The sequence below is a fragment of the Cavia porcellus genome, unplaced genomic scaffold, assembly GCF_034190915.1.
Source record: "Cavia porcellus strain 051 isolate PalLab524CR breed Dunkin Hartley unplaced genomic scaffold, mCavPor4.1 scaffold_17, whole genome shotgun sequence".
Taxonomy (NCBI): Eukaryota; Metazoa; Chordata; class Mammalia; order Rodentia; family Caviidae; genus Cavia; species Cavia porcellus.
This window is the reverse complement of record NW_026947500.1, coordinates 73566022-73586734: the sequence shown is the minus strand read 5'-3', so window position 1 is coordinate 73586734 and position 20713 is coordinate 73566022. Positions and strand designations below refer to the sequence as shown.

General features: G+C 62.8%; 2 protein-coding genes across 5 annotated transcripts; one reads left to right on the top strand and one right to left on the bottom strand.

Annotated features, from left to right (window-relative positions):
• Positions 1-1662: 1662 nt before the first annotated feature.
• Lsm7 (LSM7 homolog, U6 small nuclear RNA and mRNA degradation associated) lies at positions 1663-6260 on the bottom strand. The gene is made up of 4 exons (XM_013159229.3): positions 6173-6260; positions 5658-5748; positions 2800-2871; positions 1663-1874 (listed from the first exon to the last, which is right to left on the bottom strand). Exons 1-4 carry the CDS (start codon positions 6176-6178, stop codon positions 1732-1734), a joined length of 312 nt encoding a protein of 103 aa, XP_013014683.1. The 5' UTR covers positions 6179-6260; the 3' UTR covers positions 1663-1731.
• Positions 6232-17711, top strand: Sppl2b (signal peptide peptidase like 2B). Of its 4 annotated transcripts, none has more exons than XM_063228926.1 (15): positions 6232-6378; positions 11128-11247; positions 11873-12055; positions 12251-12340; positions 12440-12579; positions 12689-12831; positions 12926-13022; positions 13392-13508; positions 14012-14093; positions 14172-14246; positions 14324-14386; positions 14498-14597; positions 14917-14994; positions 15544-15720; positions 16317-16457. In XM_063228926.1, coding segments are annotated over exons 1-15 (1524 nt in total). In that variant the 5' UTR covers positions 6232-6321; the 3' UTR covers positions 16319-16457. The 4 variants fall into 4 exon arrangements, with proteins under 4 accessions (XP_063084996.1, XP_063084995.1, XP_063084994.1 ...); XM_063228925.1 differs by having other exon boundaries at positions 6233-6378; positions 12692-12831; positions 15544-15704; positions 16303-17711; XM_063228924.1 differs by having other exon boundaries at positions 6233-6378; positions 15544-15704; positions 16303-17711.
• Positions 17712-20713: the final 3002 nt, after the last annotated feature.

Here is a 20713-nt window from a genome sequence, read left to right as displayed (position 1 = left end):
AGAAAATACAATCTTATTTGAAATCTTTGTCTTAAATAAACGGAATAAACAGTACTACACCTTATACTTTATTGTGCTAGACTGGCCCCATCACTTGGTAATTTGCCATAGGCTTTTGTCAGCAAGTTTCTTGATGCACTGCTGTGTAAGAAACATGCCCAAAAACGCAGGGGCTGGGGATTTAGCTCAGCGGCATAAGCGCCTGGCTTGAAAGCAGGCAGTCGTGAGTTCGATCCCTGGTACCAATAAAAAGGAAAAAGACAAAAAAAAAAAAATGCAGTGTCATAAAAAATATTTTTTTGCAATCCTGGGGGTTGAACCCAGGACCTTGCCCATGATAGGCAAGTGCTCTACCAGTGAGTTACTTCTGATCCTCCTCCTGGTGCCCTTTTAGTTTTTTTTTTTAATTTTGAGACAGGTCTTGCTAAGATACTGAGTGCCCCTGGCTGGGGTGAGACTTGTGACCCTCCTGCCTCAGCTTCCCAGTTGCTGGGTGACAGGTGCGTGCCACTGTACATGGCTTATATCAGGCCTGTTTTGTGCAGCCTTGGTCCTGGGAAGTGAGTCTCTGGGCTCCGGCAAGGAGCTGGCGTGGACATTACGTGCCTCTCTCTGACCCCGAGTGGGACCTGGCTCGGAGGTGGGGGGGCATCCTCAGCCTCATGGGAGTGGGACCCTCGTCGGCTCACTGAGGGGTGACTGAGCGGGGCAGGATGGGGGGCGGCACATCCAGGGAGATGTTTTGAGGGGCACAGGAACAGGCCTTCTTTCTGGCTCTGGGGCAAGCTGGGGTCCCCCTCTGCCTGCTTGTGTCCCTAGGTGCTCCAAGGGGTCTACTTGGCCCCCCAAAGAGGAAATTCCTGCTTTCCCCCCAGGGTTTAGGACCCCAGGCTGCCAGAGCTGCTGCACCCAGTTAGGGCCAGGACACAGGGGCTCAGGGTGTGGACTTTGCGGACAGCTGGCTCTGGGGCCTGGCTCCTGGTTCCTCCACATTGGGCTCCCCTCCTCTGGCCCTGGTCCCCTGCCAAGAAAGGGACCTGGGGTGGGAGGGCTGTGAGCCCCACAGATCCATGCCCCCCATGAGGCCTCTGAGGAGATGGAGGAGGAGGAGGAGAGGCGAGGCAGGGCCAGGCCAGATGGCGGTGGGGGGTGGGAAGCGGGGCGCAGGTGAGGACCCAGACCCCAGCGCTCCGCCTACCCCGGCCCTGGGCTCCCCGTCCGCCCCATCCAGCCTGCCTCCTCCGTGTCCACAGCTGTGAGATGTGATCAAGCCCGGGTTCCTGCCTGGACAACCCTAGGCCACCCCCAAGCCCCTAGCACAGCCGGGGTGAGGTCCTGCCACCCCGCCGGCCTCCCGAGGGTCGCCAGGCTTGCTCCCGCTCCTGAAGGGACCTGGCTGTGTGGGGAGTGACAGGGCACTGGCTCTGGGGGCACCGTCCAGGGTTGCATGGAGGCTGAGCCGGGTGAGCTGGACTAAGTCCCCTCGGGATGGATGCTCCTGCCCACCCGTCACCCTGGTCACCTCGGAACTCTTTCCGGTTCCCAGCTCAGATGGTGGCTGGTGATCTACAAACCGGGGTGGGGGTGGGGGCTGGACTGAGCCCCAGGGAACCCACAGGTCCTGGGGTCACAGCTGGGAAAGCGAGATACTAGATGCCAGGCTGCGAAAGGTTTGTGGTTTTATTAAGAAAACAAAAATTCAACCAATACAAAAAGGCGGGGGGGGGGGCCCTAGGCGTCCTGCTGCTGGATGAAGGGGTTGGGGATGGCTTCCATGCCGTCCTGCGGGCAGATCAGCACCACCGACGTGCCCCGGCACACCACCAGCCCCAGCTGCCGCGTGTCCTCCGTCAGCTTGTACTGGTCATCGGGGTCTGGGGGACACAGAGGTGCTGAGCCTGCGAACTGTGGGACCCTCGCTCCGGAACTCAGTGGGACCAGGGCCTGGACTCCGGGACTCTGAGACCCCCAGGCTCCCTCATGGGCACCACTGTCCTGTGGTGAGGGGCAGGGAGCCGGACCCAGGCTCTGGTGAGGTCACTGTCACAGGGTGCTAGGAGTGGCCAGGACCGGGTGGCCTGGAGTGTGACACTGGGGCGCTGGTGTGGTCTGGGACCCGGCTCTCCCTAGGCAGCCTCTCGTCCACGGCCTGGTGACCCAGGTGACACTAGAGCTCGGGGGTGCTGTGCTAGCCCTGCACGACGGGGCCAGTGGCCACCAAGGTGGGGCCCAGGTGGCTCCTGTGCTTTCCCAGGGGCCCTTGGGCTGGGAGAGGTGACTGCCAAGGGGGCCACACTACCCTGCCTTTCTGGGACAGGGCAAAGCCACGGCTGGGGTGACACACTGGGACATCAGACTCTGCCACCCGTCCGGGTGCCCCAGAAGTTAAGCATGGTGGTGGCCAGGACGGGGATGGGGGGTTCAGTGAGGGGAAGAAACAAGGGACCCTCAGGGTCAGGGGCTGTGTGAACTCAGGAGCAGAACGGGCGCACCGGGGGAGCCCCCAGCACAGCTCTCACAGCACGGCTCTGTGACCACGCTGGACCCAGCCCAAGGACCTCACCACGCCCAACGATCGCCAAGAGAGTTGGCACCCTGCACTCTAGGGGGCTGAGGCAGGACTGCAAGCTGCAGCCCAGCCTGGACAGCTCAGGAGACCTGCCCAGAACAGAAGGCCCCAGTCCCAGCCTCGCACGGGCTGAAGACGGAGGTCATGGGGAGGCTCTCTGCTTGTGCCAGCGGCCCAGGTGGGGGAGGTGACCTGCCGGTGGCCCTCAGGGAAGCAGAAGGGCCGCTCACCTCGCATGTACTCGATGGTCCCGTCCAGCACGAGGTTGAGCAGTGGGTCGAAGCCCTTCAGGATTCCACTAGCTTGGAGAAGCCACCGGGAAGGGAAGCAAACGGACAGGAGTGTGAGGTCAGCACCCACCCCAGGGCAGGGGTGCTGGGGCTCCCCAGGCACGGTCAGCAAGCGTCTCCTGCAGAGGCCCGATGGCCGGTACAATGGGCCGCGTCACCGTCTGCGGAGGACATGGGGGACACTGCTGCCGTGCATGGAGCCCCGGGTGCCAATGAAACTTTCTGGGTGGACACGGCCCAGTGAGGGCTGACGGGAGCTCTTCCTTAGGCTTCTATGCAAAGTGTAAAAACCAAGAATCAGGGGCTGGGGATTTAGCTCAGCGGCATAAGCACCTGCCTTGCAAGCAGGCAGTCGTGAGTTCGATCCCTGGTACCGATAAAAATGAAAAAAGACAAAAGGCCACGTAAAAACCAAGCTGGGCTCAGTGGCGATGCACACCTGTGACCCCAGCACTCGGGAGGCTGAGGCAGGAGGACCATTGTGAGTTCAAGACCAGCCTGGGCTAGAGTGAGCTCAAGGCCAGCCTGTGCAGGGAGACCCTGTCTCAGAAAGACAAAAGAACAAAAACAAAAAACTCTTGTCTTGTGAGTTGTCGAGGAACAGGCGGTGGTGTGACTGGAGGCTGGAATGCTGGGGGCCAGCAGAGGGGGCAAGCTCAGAGAGGCTGTGCAGGCTGCAGACCCGCGAGACGAGAGACACACTCATCACCCGCCTGCTCACAACATGCTACACAGTACTTGGGGGCAGGGGACCCTGCGACTATGGATGGGGATCCCGGGCCCATGAAACACAGATTTTGTTTTTGTCCTTTTGAGACAGGGTCTCACTATGCAGTTCAGGCTGGCCTTGAGCTCACTGTCTAGCCCAGACTGGTTTCGAACTCAAAGCGATCCTCCTGTCTCAGCCTCTGAGTGCTGGGATCACAGGCATGAGCCACTCTAAGGGCCGGAGACCTTGAGGATGCCATGCTCAGTGAGAGATGCCAGGCACAGAGGACACACAGTGTGGGCTTCACGGACTGGAAATGACCCAGGTAGGTGACACCAAGACAGAAAGTGGCCTCAGGGAGCCCGGGCTGGGGAGGGGATGGACCTGGTGCATGTGCTCAGACAGAGTGTCCTCTTCTGGGTCTGTGGCTTCTTCAGCTGGGTCCCCCGGAGACCCAGTGCCCAGCAGGATTCTGGGCAGCTCTCGGGAGAAACGCCCCTCCCTGGCTACCGGGAGTGCCCTCCTCTCTGGGAGCCTGGGTGTCCTGGGTCACGGCTCCTTGTCCAGGTGCCACATCTGCCACACCCGGTGACAGCCTGAGAGGGGACGAGCCCGGTGTCCCCACCAGGGCTGCCTGTTCTGCCTGATGGGCCATCTTGTTGTGTCTTGGTGCCACCTCTCTGCAGGTGACCTTCTGCCTCCGGGGACTGCATGCTCCTTTTTGCCAGGCTCTCTCTCTGTCACCTCCTCTGGGGCCCGAACACCACACTGACTGTTCCCTGGCCCGGCCTGGCTGAGGCTGCAGGCAGGGCGAAATGCACTGGGGAAGCCAGGCCTGTGTGTGGGTGCCCCCCACCCCAAGCTTAGGTCCTGCGCCAATAATAAGAAGCTAGCGCCATAACTCAGGTCTCTGATGAGGGGCTTTGGGTCAGTCTAAGGGTCAGTGCATGGTTGTCATTACGGCACTCTCAGAGGCTGAGGCAGGAAGATCCAAATTTGAGCACAGCCCAGGCAGCTTAGTGAGACCGTGCCTCAAATTAAAAGAAAATCAATAAAAAGGGCTGAGGGGCGAGCTCAGCATGAAGGGCCTGGGTTCGGTCCCCAGGCAGGAGTGAGGGTCCCCAACCAGCATGACTGGAAGACAGGAGTCCCACGACAGGGTTCTACTAGTAACTGGTGCGCTTGGGGCTGCAGCTCAAGAGAGCTCCTTCTCTGACAGCCTTGGGGGGGCCCTGAGTGGCACCAAGTCATTAGCTTACACTTTTTTTTTTTGGAGACTGGGTCTCACTATGTAGCCCAGGCTGGCTTTGAACTTTCAGAGACCCTCCTGCTTCAGCCTCCCACTGCTGGGATTATAGATGTATGTGCTACCATGCCTGGGTAGCCTGTAGATCCAGTAAGGTAAAAAATGGGTGTTATTTAACCTGCTACATAGGCATACATTTGCTATGTTGGGTACAAAACAAACACCAGCTCCCCGAAGAGCAGGAACTGTATCTTTTTAACACAGCCTACAGGCTAGGAGCCAGCATGGTGCTCATGGAGCAAACATTTATTCAGATTCTAGCATGGGCTTTGTACCTCGATGGTCAGGCAGGCATCAGGCCTTAAGGACTGATGCCACCTATCAGTCCCCAGCTTGGAGAAAAAGGAGCCCAGAGCTTTGTCTCAAAAAGCAAAAACTGACCAGGCATGCTGATGCAGGCCTCTAATCCCAGCACTTGGGTGGCTGAGGCAGGAGGATTGCTAAATTCAAAGCCAGCCTGGGCTACATAGTGAAATCCTGTCTGAAACAAAACAAAACACGTGCACATGTAAGGAAAGCAAGACACCAGGAAGGCGCTGGGGCAGCCCCGGGCTGGGGAAAACGCAGAGGCGGGACAGCTCTCTTGGTTACACTGGGTCTCCTCTCTCTGCCTCAGTCTCCCCACCTGAAATACAGGCAGCCAGTTCCTATTTCCCAGTGACAACACGAAGATGGCACAAGGTGGCCCGTTTTAAGCACCTAAAACATCCGCAGCTCTGCCTGTCTCCCCCTCGCCGCTGCCTTTACGTATTTTATTTGCGTTTTTAGGAGAGGGCGCCTCACCTTCGCGGCCCCCCTGGAACTTCACCCGGATCGTCTTATCAATGTACTTGGACAGGTCCAAGATGCTTTCCTTCTTCTTTTTCTCTTTGTCCTGCGGGAAGGCAGAACCCGTGAAGTGGGGAGCGCGGCCCCAGCTCTGGCACCCCCCGTTCTCCGGACACCGAGTCTCAGGGGTCCGCGACTCACCCGTCCCCACACGTCCTCCCCGTCGGCGGCCCCTCTCCTCGGCTGCCGCTATCTCTGCCTGATACAGAGCCCCAGTCTTCACAGTCTGCAATCTCTCAGCTACCTGTCCTCCTGCACCCTCAGTCTGCAGCACCCCACTCTACGGTCCACAGCGCTCCTAATCACCGGTGTGCAGCTTCCTGCCTCTCAAATACGTCTCCCGCTCCGCAGCCCTCTGTCTTGGAGTCCCTCTATCTTCCCGGGGTCTTCAGCCCCCGGGCTCCCTCGTCCCGGTGCATGCACCCCCAGCCCCTCCGCTCTCCCAGGCACACGTCCAGCCGTGCACTCACCGCCATGGTGCCGCCTGCGCCTCTTTGCGCAGGCGCTAAGCCACGTCCTTTGACCCCGGCTTCGCGCGCATGCGCAGCGCTTGCGCGACGCGGCGGCCTGGGGCGTTGCTTGGAAACCTCCGCTGTCTGTTGCGGCGGGACCGGCAGGAATGGCGGCTTTGACAGTGGCGCGACTCGGGGCGGCCTTTGTACTCTTCGCGGCCCAGGTGAGGGCTGCGCTGGGCCCGGCCGACCCGCAGCTGTGGGTGGGGTGCTGGGCCCTCGGTTCCGGGTTACGCGTGGGAGCCCGCCCGACCCGGCGCGGGGAGCAGCCTCCGACACCCGCGCCCCCCACGGGCGGCGGGAGCCCGGCTGTGACCTTGCGGGCCTTTCCTGGCTCCTCTTCCTCGCCTTCCCGCCGCGGGAACGCTCCCCAAGGCCTGCTTGTCGGTCTCGGGGTCCGCAGCCGCCGCCACGGACCTCCACTTTAGTGGCCTTGGCAGGTGACAGCCCGTCCCGAGCCTCAGTTTCCCCTTTTGCGAAATGAGCGCAATGCAAGCTAGGTCTCCACCGGGGGCTTGCCAGAAGGACCCCGGTGGGGCGTCCGCCGTGTTCCCCAAAACCTGGCGGCGTTGAGGAGCAGCTAAGCACTCAGACCTGAAATGCGATTGAACCCCGGCCCCTCGCCTACTGTGCTCCGTGACCTTGGGCAAGGGGGCTCCAGCTCTGAGCGGCAGTTGTCAGTCTGCAAAAGGGGCCATAAGCGTCTCGTTTTTGGGTCCAGGAGGAGATGTGGGGGCCATGAGTCAGTTAGTGAGAAGGGTGTCACAGTCTAGCAGGGCCTCCCTCCATCCACGGGGTAGCTGATGCCCACCGTTGTGACTACAGTAGGGTTCCAGGTGTTCCTTTGCTCCTGGGGTCTGCAGCTCAGGGATTCGGGCCCTGGGAAGTCTACAAATGCATTCCTTAGTTAGTTCTAATCGGGGACCCCAGGGCTTTCACACTAAAGTAGGTAAGTAGGTCCCCAGTCTTTTTTTTTTTTTTTTTTTTTTTTTTTTTTTGAGACAAGGTCTTGCTCATTTGGCCAGGCTGGGGTCAATTTCAGTCCTCCTGCCTCAGCCTCCTAGGGTGCTAGGATGACAGGCATGTGTGCAGTTTAACTCCTGACACCTCTCCCACACTAGGGCGCTTTCTCTGTGTGCATTGTGCAGCCTGTCTGTGTGTCTCCGTGGTAGCTCCTTGCAGCTGCTTGGTCCCCGTGTGCCAGCTTTTGTCCCTCAAGTCCACTCTTGACCAGGCAGAAATAACATTTTCTTCAAAGCTTCTTGTGTCTTGTCACATCCAGCGGTTTCCTGTCTTTTTCCTGAGGCCTCTGGGTGCCGCCCCCTGGTTAGCAAGGTTCACTGGTGGCCCCTTATGCTCTATGCTCTTGCGTCACCCTGGAATGCCCCTGGTCTCCCTTAGTCTTGGTTGTTCTGTTGCCCTCAGAGGCTGTCCAGGAAGCCCCTCAGCTGCCCAGCTGTCTCTCCAGCTCGCTGGACTTTCCCTGCACTGGCCTGGACTTCCCTCACTGGTCTGCTCCAGCAGGTGGAGGGGCTACAGGGGAAGTGAGAGAAATGCTGTGTGATTGTGGAGGCACCACAGAAGTGGGGACTCAGTTTCCTTGGGAGGGTTTTGTTTTGTTTTTTGATTTTGTCTTTTTGAGACAGGGTTTCGAAATGCAGTTCAGGCTGGCCTTGAGCTCACTTTGTAGCCCAAGGCGGGTCTCAAACTCCAACATGCCTCCTGCCTTAGCCTCTGAGTGCTGGGATTACAGACGTGCATCACCACGCCTGGCTCTCTGGGAGGTTTTAAAAGCTGTGACATGGGTGTCCTGAACTGCACAGGATTTCTCCAGGTGGGCCCGGAAGAGGAGCGGTGGTATGGGCTGCAGGTCGGGGGATGTGAGCTGGATTTATTTGGGGACGATGATGAGTTGGTTAGGGCTGGTGTGGAGAGCTGTTTAGCACTTGCAAGGACAGCTTACACTCCCGCCACCCCCTGCAAGATGTCCCCGTAAAGGAGGCCCTCCTGGTGACCTGGAGGTAAGACCAGGGGTTCCCCCTCAGCCAGAGGGCAGAGCAGGAGCCCAGGGAGCGGCTATGGGCAGGGGGAAAAGGTGGGGCAGGGCTGGACAGGTCAGGCCAGGCCAGCTGGCAGAATGCTCAGGATGCAGGGGTTTTTGGACTTCATCCTGGGCAGGCAGAGTTCACATTTCATCCCAAGAGTAGAACAAGGAAGCAGCTTCCAGGGCTTCCCTCTCTTCCTGGAACCCGTTGTGGACTGGGGGGGGGGGGTGCCCAGGAATGGAAGCGGCTGTTCTCCAGAGGGCTGCTTGGTGCTAGTCCTGAGTGCACTGCCACGTGGGGACCCTGGGCAGCTCTGCTGTCTGCAGCTGTGCCCACCTCCCTGGCACCGCAGGACAGAAGGGAGGCGAGGCGAGTCTGTCCGTGGGACCTGTGGTCAGCTGTGGGCGCCCTGGTGTGCTCCACCCCTTCCCCAGGCAGCAGCCTGGTCCTAGCTGGAACTGGGGACCCCTGCAGGGAGGCAGTTCCCCGTGATGTTTTCGAGACCCCCCTGTGTTGTTCCAAGGCTCAGTTCCCCACAGGTGTCCCGCCTGTCCCCACTGTGATCACGAAGCCCTGGAGGTGGCTGTGTCATGTTCAGGCACCGGGGGTCCGAGCCCTCACCCCTGACCTCCTGCCTCCAGCTTGCCAGGCAGACGCTGTGCTGCTGAGCAACACAACCGGCCCCAGGGTTTTTTTTTTTTAGTGGAAACCAGTTTTGCAGATTATGAGGACAGAATATCAGTGAATGCGCTTTTGTGTCCCTGAGTGATCCTTTTGAAGAGCAGTGGCTCTATCTATTTCTGTGTCACACAAAAGGCATTTCACTCACAGCCCAGATCCGGGGACAGGGCTGGGCTGTCTTCTGGGAAGGCCAGATAGCCAGCGGTCTCCGCTCTGGGCCCCGAGTTCCTGCTGCCGCCCCTCCCTTGCGGGTGGGGACGACCTTGGACCTTCTGCATAGGAGCACGTTGGGCTGAGTTCCTGTAAAAGTTCGTCAACTAGGGGCTGGGGATTTAGCTCAGCGGCATAAGCACCTGCCTTGCAAGCAGGCAGTCGTGAGTTCGATCCCTGGTACCGGGGAAAAAAGACAAAAAAAAAAAAAAAAAAGTTCGTCAACAAGCCTGGTGGGTGTGGTGGCCCACACCTGTCATCCCAGCTTGGGAGGCTGAGGCAGGAGGATCATTGGAAGTTCAAGACCAGCCTGGGCCACAAAGTGAGCTCAAGGCCAGCCTGAGCTGTCTAAGCAGATTGTCTCAAAAAAGCAAAAACATAAAAACAAAAAAAACCTTTATTATCAGATGCAGCTAGGACCGTGGACCCCAGCACCTTCGTGGCCCTTACCTTGCCTCCCAGCAGGTGCCAGGGATGCTGGACCATGGGTGGACCCATCTGAAGGGCACACAGCTGGGCACCCTCGGGCGGGCAGGGCAGTGGGGCACCTGCAGGTGGGGGAGGAGGAGACATTGGGAGAGGTGCTCAGGCCAGGCTGGGACAGGGAATGGGCAGAGGACAGCCAGCCAAGTGCCCAGGATGCAGCCCGCAGCCACAGGTGACTCACGTTTGTTATCTCAGGGGACAGGGAGACCCTGGAACAGCAGCTGGGGGTGGCCTTCAAAATATAGCCTGTATCAACTCTGGACCATGGGGACTCGGAGGCCTTGGGCATTTACGTGCTGCCACCTCTGGGTGGCCAGGGCCTCAGGTGAGATGCTCTTAGACTGACGGTCAAACCAAGGCAGATGAGAGTCCCCCTTTCGCTGCCCCAGCCTAGCGTAGCCACCTGTGGGACTGAGGTTCCATGTGACATCACGGACCCGCAGTGCTGGCCTCGCCCCAGGGTGCAGGTTGGCACCACTGCCCGCTTGTTTGTGTGCAGGGCCTCTGGACGCCAGGAGTGGCCCAGGGCACGCAGCCCTGTGGGAGGAGTGTTCAGGGGTGCGGGTGGGCACTCCGTCCCCAAGAAGACCAAGGCATGGGCCGAGGCGCCTGAGACCCCGCCCTCCCAAGGCCCACGTGAGGCTGAGGGTGTTCTCTGGGCAGTGGCAGGGCATCAGGACCCAGCTCTGCCTGAGGTGGTGGCAGCCAGGCCAGGCCCAGCAGGAGGCGGGTGAGCAGGTGGCCGTGTGAGGCGGGGTCAGCAGGCGGGGCCCCCTGTGCTGGGCGCCTCTGCCCTCTGTGTGAACGGTGCTCATCATCCCTCTCTGTCTCCTGGGCTCCTGCTGGTCACCGTGGAGGGACCCAGGCCAGCTGTCCCTGGCTGGCTGGTGCTGGGTAGGGGTGCAGGAGGGAGCGCCCTGCTGTGGCTGCCTGGATTTGTTCCCAGCGGCTGCCAGACCTCAGCCCCTGCAGAGCACACACATGGCTGTGGCCAGCCCAATGTCCAGTGCCCTCAGCTCCTTTGGTCTGTCCACTTCCCGCCCCGCTTACTTGGGAGCTGATGGGGTATCAGGCAGGGTCCCCTCTGACCTGTGCCCTCTTGGACTGGTCATGTGACTAGCTGTAACCCCCCACCTGTGGTCAGACCTGCCCTGTCCCCCCCCCCCACGCACGCAGTGGCCACCAGAGCGGGGGACAGGGCTGTGGATATCCTGTAAGAGGGCTCTTCCTAGGACTCTGTTCCCTCCTGTCCCCACTGATCCCGAAGGCCCTGAGAACTCGAGCTGTCTTCCCTGTCTGGAGAGCGCTGGCGCAGGGCCGTGGTCCCAGCCAGTCTCCCTGGGAAGTCAGCTTGTCCCCGCCGCCCTCCCTCCGGGGTCCTCAGCCGTGAGCCGTGCTCAGGAGAGGCTGAGTCCTGATGCTTGCCCGAAGGCGCCCCAGGCCCCGTGGGGTCACTCTGACCACCCCGTCCCCCGTCCTGTCCCTGCGCAGGTGACCTGCGAGTACGGCATGGTGCACGTGATGTCTGAGAGCGGTGTCCCCAGAGGCAAGGACTACTGCATCCTCTACAACCCGCAGTGGGCGCACCTGCCGCACGACCTGGGCAAGGCGGTGAGGCTGCCGCACCCGGCACGGGGCTGCGGGGAGGGTCTGGTGCCAGGCAGTGTGCACCCCGCTGTTCCCTACAGGGGTGCAGCCCCACACCTGCCTGTCTGTGAGCACAGGCGTGTGGCCTGAGTGTGAGGTACGCCGTGGCTTCTGTGCACAGGCGCTCTCACCCCCACCCAGCGCTGCCCCGTGGGGGCTGTGAGCTCCGGCCCTGCCTGGTGCATGCTGGGAGCGTTTTCAACCTTGTGATGTGGAACCTTAGGAGGGTGGCCCTGGGGCGGCCACGGGGTCCCCTGTCTCTTGGGCACGGCTGGCCGTGAGCCTCAAGCGAGGCCTGTGCTCTGGACAGTGGTGTTGGTCCTCCCCCGCCTCCCAGTCACTGGGGCCTGTACTGAGAGAGTCCTGGCAGGCTGGGCGAGCCGCTTCCCTCCCGTGGACACTGCCGAGGCCCCCTGGACTCTCACAGGACCCTCAGGGATGTCCCCGAGACCCCTGTCAAGGTTCCCCCATCTCTGACCCTGCCACACTGGGCTGACCCCTCCCAGAGCCCAGGAGTCAGCACGGTCATGGTGTCCTCCCCAGTGATCAGTGGCCAGGAAGCCGCCGTGACCCCCTCCCCGCCCCCCAGTCTCTCCTGCAGCTTGGCGACTGGTCATCCTCCATGCTCTGCTCCCCCAGCGACCTCCCTCCCGGGGGCTTCATCAACCAGGTCCCGCTGGTGGCGCGTGGGAACTGCACCTTCTACGAGAAAGTGCGCCTGGCGCAAGGCGGCGGGGCACGAGGGCTGCTGGTGGTCAGCAAGGAGAAGCTGGTACGGGCGGCGGGCTCTGGTGTTGGCTGTGGGGCCTTGTGGGAGGGGCTGGTGTGCGACAGAGCCCTGCGTGGGACTCTGGGTGACCCCCGCCTGAGGCCTGGCACCCACCCTGGCAGTGGCCCTGATGCGACCTGGGCCCAGTGGTCCGCAGGCTCCCGCGTGGACTCCCCACACTGCCTCCTCCCGGGCCAGGTGCCCCCAGGAGGCAACAGGACGCAGTACGAGGAGATCGGGATCCCCGTGGCGCTGCTCAGCCACCGGGACATGCTGGACATGTTCCAGGTAGGCGCCCCTGGCCGCCGGGCTGGGGTGCGGCCCCGCCTGCGGGCGGTGCAGAGGGCAGGGCGCCGCTCAGCAGCCTGTCCCTGCCCTTCCCTGCAGAACTTCGGCCACCAGCTGCGGGTGGCGCTGTACGCGCCCAGCGAGCCTGTGCTGGACTACAACATGGTGATCATCTTCATCATGGCGGTGGGCACGGTTGCCCTCGGCGGCTACTGGGCCGGGAGCCGGGACGTGAGGAGGTGAGGCCCTGCCGGGGGCTCGGGGGTCCCGGTCAGTCCCTGCAGCCCGCGGGGAGGCCGTCACAGGGCCGGGAGCGCCCCGGCACCCGTGAGCCCCGTGTCCTCCAAGAAGGTACGTGAAGCACAAGCGGGACGACGGGCCCGAGAAGCAGGAGGACGGCGCGGTGGACGTGACGCCCGTCATGATCTGCGTGTTCGTGGTCATGTGCTGCTCCATGCTCGTGCTGCTCTACTACTTCTACGACCACCTCGGTGCGGGCTGGCGGGGCCGGGCGGGGCGGGGTGGGCGGGGCCGGGCGGGGCGGGGGTGCTCCAGCGGCGCCCTCACCACACGCTCCCCCTGCAGTCTACGTGATCATCGGGATCTTCTGCCTGGCCTCCTCCACCGGCCTCTACAGCTGCCTGGCGCCCTGTGTGCGCCGCCTGCCCTGCTGCGGGTGCAGGTGAGCCCCGGCCCCGCCTGGCCCGGCCAGCAGCCCCCTGGGGGTCCAGGGCCACGGCTCAGCCCTGGGCTGCAGACTGGCCTGCTCAGCAGACCCCACAGGCTGGGCCCAGAGAGTCCCGGCCCGGGAGCTGAGGTGTTCACGGGGTAAGGGGGGGCTAAGGCAAGGCCAGATGGGGCTCAGAGGGCCCCGCCACCCCACTTTGCTGTTGGAGACGGGGGCAGACCTGGTGCAGCAGGCTCCCTCTGGCTGCCTGCCCCGGGGGGCAGGAGCTTGATGGGGCTCTGGAGGGGCCCCCGTGCTGCAGGAGCCGTTGGGTGCGGGCTCGGGGCCACGGGATCCCGGCTGCTGACGGGCGGTCCCCACCAGGGTCCCAGACAACAGCCTGCCCTACTTCCACAAGCGCCCCCAGGCCCGCATGCTGCTCCTGGCACTCTTCTGCGTGGCCGTCAGCGTGGTGTGGGGCGTCTTCCGCAACGAGGACCAGTGAGTGCCACCACCCCGCCCCTGCCCGGTCCCCTCTCCTGTCCTCAGGTGCCCGGGCGGAACCTCCGCCTGTGCCGAGACCTCCCGCCCGGAGCCGTGTCTGGTTCCATCCCAGCTGGCCAGGTGCCCCCTGGCCCTGACTGGAATCTGGACGGAGATGCCGTGAACCCTCCTGGCCCTGATGCCAGCGATCTCCACGGTGCCCCCAGGCAGGGGGGACGCCGGCCCAGTGCCAGCATTGTCCCCCACAATGCCCAGCACGGCCCCTGCCCGACGTTGCAGGCCCAGCCCTGCTCACACCGGCTGGTGCAGGGGGATGTTGGTGTCCGCGCCACTTGTCCCCCCTCCCACTTGGGCACAGGTTGGCCCTGACAGGCTGACTGGCAGCGGGGAGACGGGATGTGTTTGGAGAGCGGTGTGCACAGAGCCTCATGAAGCAGGTCTGGGCGGGCCAGGTCAGGTGCGGTGTGTGGTGTCTGGGTCAGTAGGGCCTTGCCTTCCAGGTGGGCCTGGGTCCTGCAGGACGCGCTGGGCATCACCTTCTGCCTGTACATGCTGAAGACCATCCGCCTCCCAACCTTCAAGGTGAGGCTCGGCCCCCCACTGTGCCCCCCCCACGTTCCCCCCACTGACCCCTCCTCCTCACACTTGTTGCTCCCCCAGGCTTGCACGCTGCTGCTGCTGGTGCTGTTCATCTACGACGTCTTCTTTGTCTTCATTACGCCCTTCCTGACCAAGGTAGGCGCCTGCCCTGCCCGCCTCGCGGTTCCCACCCCGCTGCCCAGCACCCACCCTGATGTGACCCTTCTGTGCAGAGCGGGAACAGCATCATGGTGGAGGTGGCCACCGGACCCTCGGACTCCACCACCCATGAGAAGGTGCGTCATGTCTCTGTGAGGCCTCAGCCCAGAGTCTGACGGGGTGGGGTGCAGGGCCCCCCCAGGCCAGGCAGGCCCGGTCTGGAGAGAGTCCACTCTGCTCTCCCGCAGCTGCCCATGGTCCTGAAGGTGCCCAGGCTCAACTCCTCGCCCCTGGCCCTGTGCGACCGGCCCTTCTCCCTCCTGGGCTTTGGAGACATCTTGGTGCCAGGTGCCGAGGCTGGCGGGCTGGGGAGTTGGCAGTGACAGGCCAGGGCTGAGGCCCTCTCTGGGGGTGGGGACCAGATCCTGCTGGGGGTGCGTAGGGGTGACCCCTGACCAGGGCAGTCTCTGCCCCATCTGTGTCCTACTCCTGTGCCCTGGCAGCCTGCACCCCCTGGTGCAGAGGGTGGGGGCCCCTGTAACGACCCCAGCCAGGCCGTCCTGGGCCTCAGGTCTCGGGGGTCATTGCAACCCCAATCCCTGGTGATGTCAGCAGCCTGATGGGAGGGGTGGCCTCGGCCCATGGTGAGCCTGGGGTACCCCTGCAGGGCTGCTGGTGGCCTACTGCCACAGGTTCGACGTGCAGGTGCAGTCCTCCAGGGTCTACTTCATGGCCAGCACCATCGGTGGGTACCGTCGTCCAGGACGCTGTCCTGCCCTGGCTCCTGCGGGCCTGGCTGTTTTCTTTCCTCCTATTTTGTTGTGGAGGTGGTGTCGGGATTTGAACCCAGGACCTCAAGGTGGCCGTTGGGGGCTGGTCCGTGTCCCCCGCCTCTCTCATTTTGTTTTTCTTCTCCCTGGTCGCCTTCCCTGTTCACCCCAGAACCATGTACTCGGGACCCTGTTTTCTGCTGAGCCCAGGTTCTTTCTAAGTGTCTGAGCTCAGCGCCTCCCCCTGGCGCCCTGGGGTGGGGTTGTTGGTTCCAAACTGAGGCCCCCTGGGAGATGAGGTGACAGTGAGACTGTCTCGGAGAGGACCACAGAGGGGAGCCAGTCAGAGCCCCCCGCTGGCTGCGAGGGGGCCTCATCGTCAAGGCGAGCCTGCTGTGCCATTTGTCTCACTCCCTCCGCCCCCGCCGCCCCGGGCTTCTGCCCCGCACACGGGTGGGGTGGGGCCAGGCCCGCCCCAGCACCCCGACACCCAGCCCCTGCGCCCCTCTCCCTCCTCCTCACAGCCTATGGCATCGGCCTCCTGGTGACGTTTGTGGCGCTGGCGCTCATGCAGCGTGGCCAGCCCGCGCTGCTCTACCTGGTGCCCTGCACCCTGGTGACGTCGTGCGCGGTGGCCCTGTGGCGCCAGGAGCTGGGCGCCTTCTGGACGGGCAGCGGCTTTGCGGTGAATACCGGTTTCTGTCAGTGTCTGCGGGAGTGGTAACCTGAGGGGCCCCAGCGGGTCCCCGCTGTCCGGGGGAGGGGGGTGCAGATCGTAGTCATGGGGCAGCGGGCGGGCTGCCTGCTGTGGGTCCCCTGGCCTGGCCAGACGCTGCCCGAGGCTTGTGCTTTCTTTGCCAGCCTTTTCTGTCCCCGCCTCCTGGGGGACCCGGCTTGGGGCTGGGCCATTGCAGCTGAGCAGGAGGGAGGCGACTGTGCCCCATCTGTCTCCAGGACAGTGCCTCACCAGGCAGCGGCGGCCCCTGCTGGGCTAGGTTTTGGGGATCCTAGGATGGGTTGGGTACTGCCGAGGGTGGGACGCCAGTGCATGGCAGGTCACCCGCCCCACGTCTGGCCTGGAGCCAGGGCAGGGTGGTGACTACACAGGAGGGGTGGCTGCCAGCGGGCGGCTGGGTGGGTAAGTGGTCTTGACCTCTCGCTGGTCCTGAGCCCAGAGCTCCAGGGCGTCCCCTGCCCTCCTCCACCTGCAGCCTCCACCTGCAGCAGTGCCTGCTGCCCCTGCCAAGAGCTGCTCCAGGCTCCTGTCCCCATGTCACCCACAGCCTCTCTTCTGCAGAAAGACCTTCCTCAGTCACTGTGGGCCCCGGCCGGCAGTTCCCAGCCCCCGAGGGAGCCAGTCGGCCCGAGACCCCAGCCTCCAGGTGAAGAGCAGCCCCCAGAGCCGTGCGCGGCGGAGGAAGAAGGGGCTGCAGCGCCTGCCCAGGAGCCCGGGAGCCCGGCCCGCAGCGCCCCAGAGCCTGAGGGCCAGGACCTGGCCTTGCCCGGCCCCCCTTCCGCCCAGCCTGGGAGCCCGGCCTAGGGAGGGGTCCTCCAAGCCCCTGAGGCCGTGCATGGCCGTTGCCACCACACCACGATGCTGGGGCCAGTGGCGACTGCAGGGGACACAGGACAGCCGCCCCCACCAGCCCGGCCCGTGCCGGCCCCCAACATGGTGCTCAGTCCCGGGCAGGGCCTCGAGGCCCCCCTGCCCACGCCCGCCCGCGCCCCGCCTCTCCAGCCCCGCTCGGTGTGCTTGGCTGCCTCGGCTCCTCCGGCTCTGCAGTCTTCCATCAGCTCCCGTCCCCGGTAGCCTGTGCCATCCGCTTGTGGCCAAGGCCATTGCGTCTGGTGCTTCACCCGCCACCGCTCCCCTTCAGGGTCGTCCTCCCTGCAGGGCGCAGCTCCAGGCTGCTGAGCAGCCACTGGCCACATGAGGGGACCCAGCCTGAGCTGCACGGAGTGGGAGGCCAGCGGGGCTCAGGCCCTGGGCTGCGGTGCAGGCGAGGGACGGGCAGAGGGGACCATAGTCGTCCCAGGGCCCAAATGGGCCCAGAGTGGGGCCCAGCGCCTCCCTCCTTTAATAAAGCGTCGCTGCTCTCTGAGTCTGGTGGTGTCGCCGGCAGGGTCCCTGCCACCCCACAGGGCAGGTCGGAAAAGCAGCCCAGAGCCTCTGGACCGAGGGAGGCCGCTCCCAGCCCACGTCCTGTCCGCTACCTCACCCACGGGCTCATCCAGGCCCAGGACAGAGACGCCTGAGGCGGGGCCACCTGTTCGGGGCTGCCTGTGCCCCAAATGCTGGGCAGCAGAGCACAGATGCGGGACCCCTCCTCTCCGCTCGGCCTCCAGGACTGGGAAGGTGGAGGTGCCCCCCACTCCCTTGGGCCAGGGTGTCCGAGTGGGGCTCCCAGCCCCCCCAGGATGTAGCAGAGGAAGTGGAGTGACCCCAACGGGCCGTGATCCTTGAAAAGCCAGGTGAGCTGGGGGAGAGTGGCGGGACCTCCCTCCATCCCCGGGAGCCAGGACAGTCTGGGGCCGGGCCCGCTTCCTCTGTGGGACTGCACCTTAACTCAAGCCATTCTGTACGGGGTGTGCGTGGCGTTCCAGTCGGAGTGGGGGGCACCCGGGGCTCCCCATTTGTATGTTTCGCCTTGCTCCTGTTGGCTCTGAAGATTAAACGTAGCTTTTGATATTACCACCTGGCTTTTCCTCCGTGGGGGCTGCACACAGTGGGGGGTGGAGGGTCCCGGGTGAAGACATTCTGGACCCGAAGGAAACTCAGCAGCTCTGAGCAGCTCGGGAATGTTCCAGGGTCCCGTCTCACAGTCACCTCTTTGGGTGCCGTGGCCCAGGTGGTCTCTGCCACAGCCGCTTTACTGTCCCACTTAAGAGCATCACAGAAGCCAGAGCCATGCATTAATGTATGCCTGCCACCCAGGCACTCTGGGAGGCTGAGGCAGGAGGAGGATGACAAGTGTGAGCCCGGCCAGGCTACTTAGCAAGAAAAGGGATTTTTAAAAACCTTCAGCCATGCACAGATGAGGCGGCTTGGTCCCGGCCCTTGCTCACTCTGCCTGGGGGTGAGAAGGACCCAGTTAATCTTGAGGGTGCTTTTGGGGGGCGCTGGGGGACCCAAATCACCCTGGGCCTTGCTGTGGACTGGGGCTCTGGTGGTCAGTTGGTTCTCACAGATCCTCCTGTATCCCAGGAGGAGGGGGGACCCAAGAGGAGCAGCACCTTCAGGTGCTTAGGCCACCCACGTGCCCTTCAGCAGCTTCACACCTCCCCTCTGGACAAAGGGCCCTGCCCATGTGACACCAGCCAAGCCCCGCCCCCAGCTGAGGATCCCCCCCCCACCATGTGGGACCCCGGGCGCATGCGCAGGGGAATCGTGAGCTACTGCGCTACCAAAGCCGGGTTAGCCTCTTGGTTTGGACTCAGCAATCCATCCATACAGCCGAGAGCCATGCAAGGCCATCGATCCCCTTGGTTTGGGGGTCACCATGCTCAATTTCGAGCCAGGCGTGGTGGCGCACACCTGTCATCCCAGCACCTGGGGAGGCTGAGGCAGGAGGATCGCTGAGAGTTCGAGGCCAGCCTGAACCGTATAGTGAGACCCTGTCTCAGACAGAAAGAGAAAGAAAGATGTTGACCATGGGGATTTTCTTTCAAACAGCTGACCAGAGGTTAAATATTTCCATGCGCCCAGCCCCCGTCCATCTGTACCTCTGCCCCCCGCAGCCATCCATCCACCAGGCCCACCTGCCATCCCTGTATCCACCTGTGTGCTCCCCACCTGTCACTCACCTGCCCGCTTACCTATCATCCAGCCACCCCTCAAGCTGTCACCCACTTACCCGTCCACGTATCAGTCCGTCCACAAACCCAGCCATTCACCCATCCACCTACCCATCCACCCATCTGCTCGGTGCCTGCTGTACTGGATCGCTTGCTGTACCCCACTAGGAATTGGGGGGCTGCACCACACGTGAATCCTAAACCCAGCTCTGCCCCAGGGAGCTCTGCCTGGTGAGGCAGCTCCTGCAGGACCCCAGAGGGCAAGCTCAGCCCCACGGTAAGTTCAAGGCCGACGGAATTATGCAAGGAGGCCCGACCTTGAACTCACCCGGCAGCCCAGGCTGGCAACCCTCCTGCTTCAGCCTCCCGAGTGCTGGGGTGACAGGCATGCGCCACTGTGCCTGGTTTACTTTCTGGATATTTGGGCGAAGCTGCTCTAAAATGAAACGCTTGTTTACAAAACCGAGTTAGTTATTCACACACACCCGTTGCCCAGCTCTGTCCCCTGCTCCCTAGGGAGTCAGTCCCCAGAGGGACCCTGACTGACTTCCCTCAGGAAATCACTTCACCTGCTCTGGCAGCTGCAGCCAAGGAGGCAGCTGCTGAGGGGCTGAGCCCGGAGTGAGGGAGGGGGAGGGGGAGGGCGGTGCCGGCAGGTGTGCCCCGCCCAGGTGCCCCCCCAGGCGTGCCCCGCCCAGGTGTCCCCGCCTCGCCCAGGTGCACCCGCCCCGCCCTCTAGTCCGCAGCTCCGGGCTCCGCAGTGCGGGATCCGGCCGCGGGAGCTGAGTGGAGCAGGGTGAGTTGGGGTCCCCCGCGGGGCTCAGCGACCCGTCCGAAACGGGGGTGTCCATGTATGAACACCTGGTGCTGTGTGCATGCGACCAGGGCGTGCAGACCCCGGGAGCAGTTTGGAGGTCTCGGCGTTGTGTGGACGCAGCCAGGGTGGACGGGGTCAGTCGGTGTGGACACTGCCGGGCGTGTAAACGAGGTTTGGCTTGTAGAGGTGGCTGGGGGGGGGCAAGGACCCCCAGCTTCACCCCCACCAGGAGCTTTGGGTCAGACCCCCCTTTCCCAGCCATGCCAGCAGTCTCGGGGGGCTGGACAGTCCACACGGAGGGTTTGGGGTGTGGATTTGAGGGGGCCGGATCAAAGACCCTGAAATGGGGGGCCATCGTGTTGGCCGTAGGGAGGGCTCTCATGGTTTGTCTCCTGAGGTCACCGAGTAACTGGGTGTCCCGGGAATGAGCTTCGCGCTGGGGCCCCTCGCCTGCCTGCCCCCCCTTACTTTATAAAGAGCCTTTCCTTGGTACTGGAGACTGAACCCCAGCTTTCTCACCGAGCTCCACTCCCAGCCCTTTCTATGTTTTATTATTTATTTATTTATTTATTTATTTATTTATTTATTTATTTTTATCGGTATCAGGGATCAAACCCATGACTGCTTACTTGCAAGGCAGGTGCTTATGCCGCTGAGCTAAACCGCCAGCCCCCATGTTTCTTTTTGACACAGGGTCTCACTGGGTCCCTAAAATGCCCAGGCTAAAGACTCAGACTAGCGATCCTCCTGCCTCAGCCTCCCAGATTGTTCCGGATCCCAGGTGTGCAGCATTGCATGGGGCCTCCTGCTCTCCCCCACTCTCCCCAGTTACAGGGGTCCGGGACCTCACAGAGGAGAGCGTGGATCCCAGCGCTTACCCAGGGCTTTGGGGACTCATCACACAGGGAGCAAGCCTCATTTTCCAGCGCTGGTCCCTGGGTGCTTTTTGAGACTCTGAGGTCTGGGGAAAAGTTTGCCTCCAAGCCCAAAAAGAGCTGACCAGGGAGCCCCCCAGGAAGCCCCCAGGAAGCTGTGAGCGTGCGTGTGAGAGCGCTGGCGTGGTCTGCTGCTCAGTGAGCCTG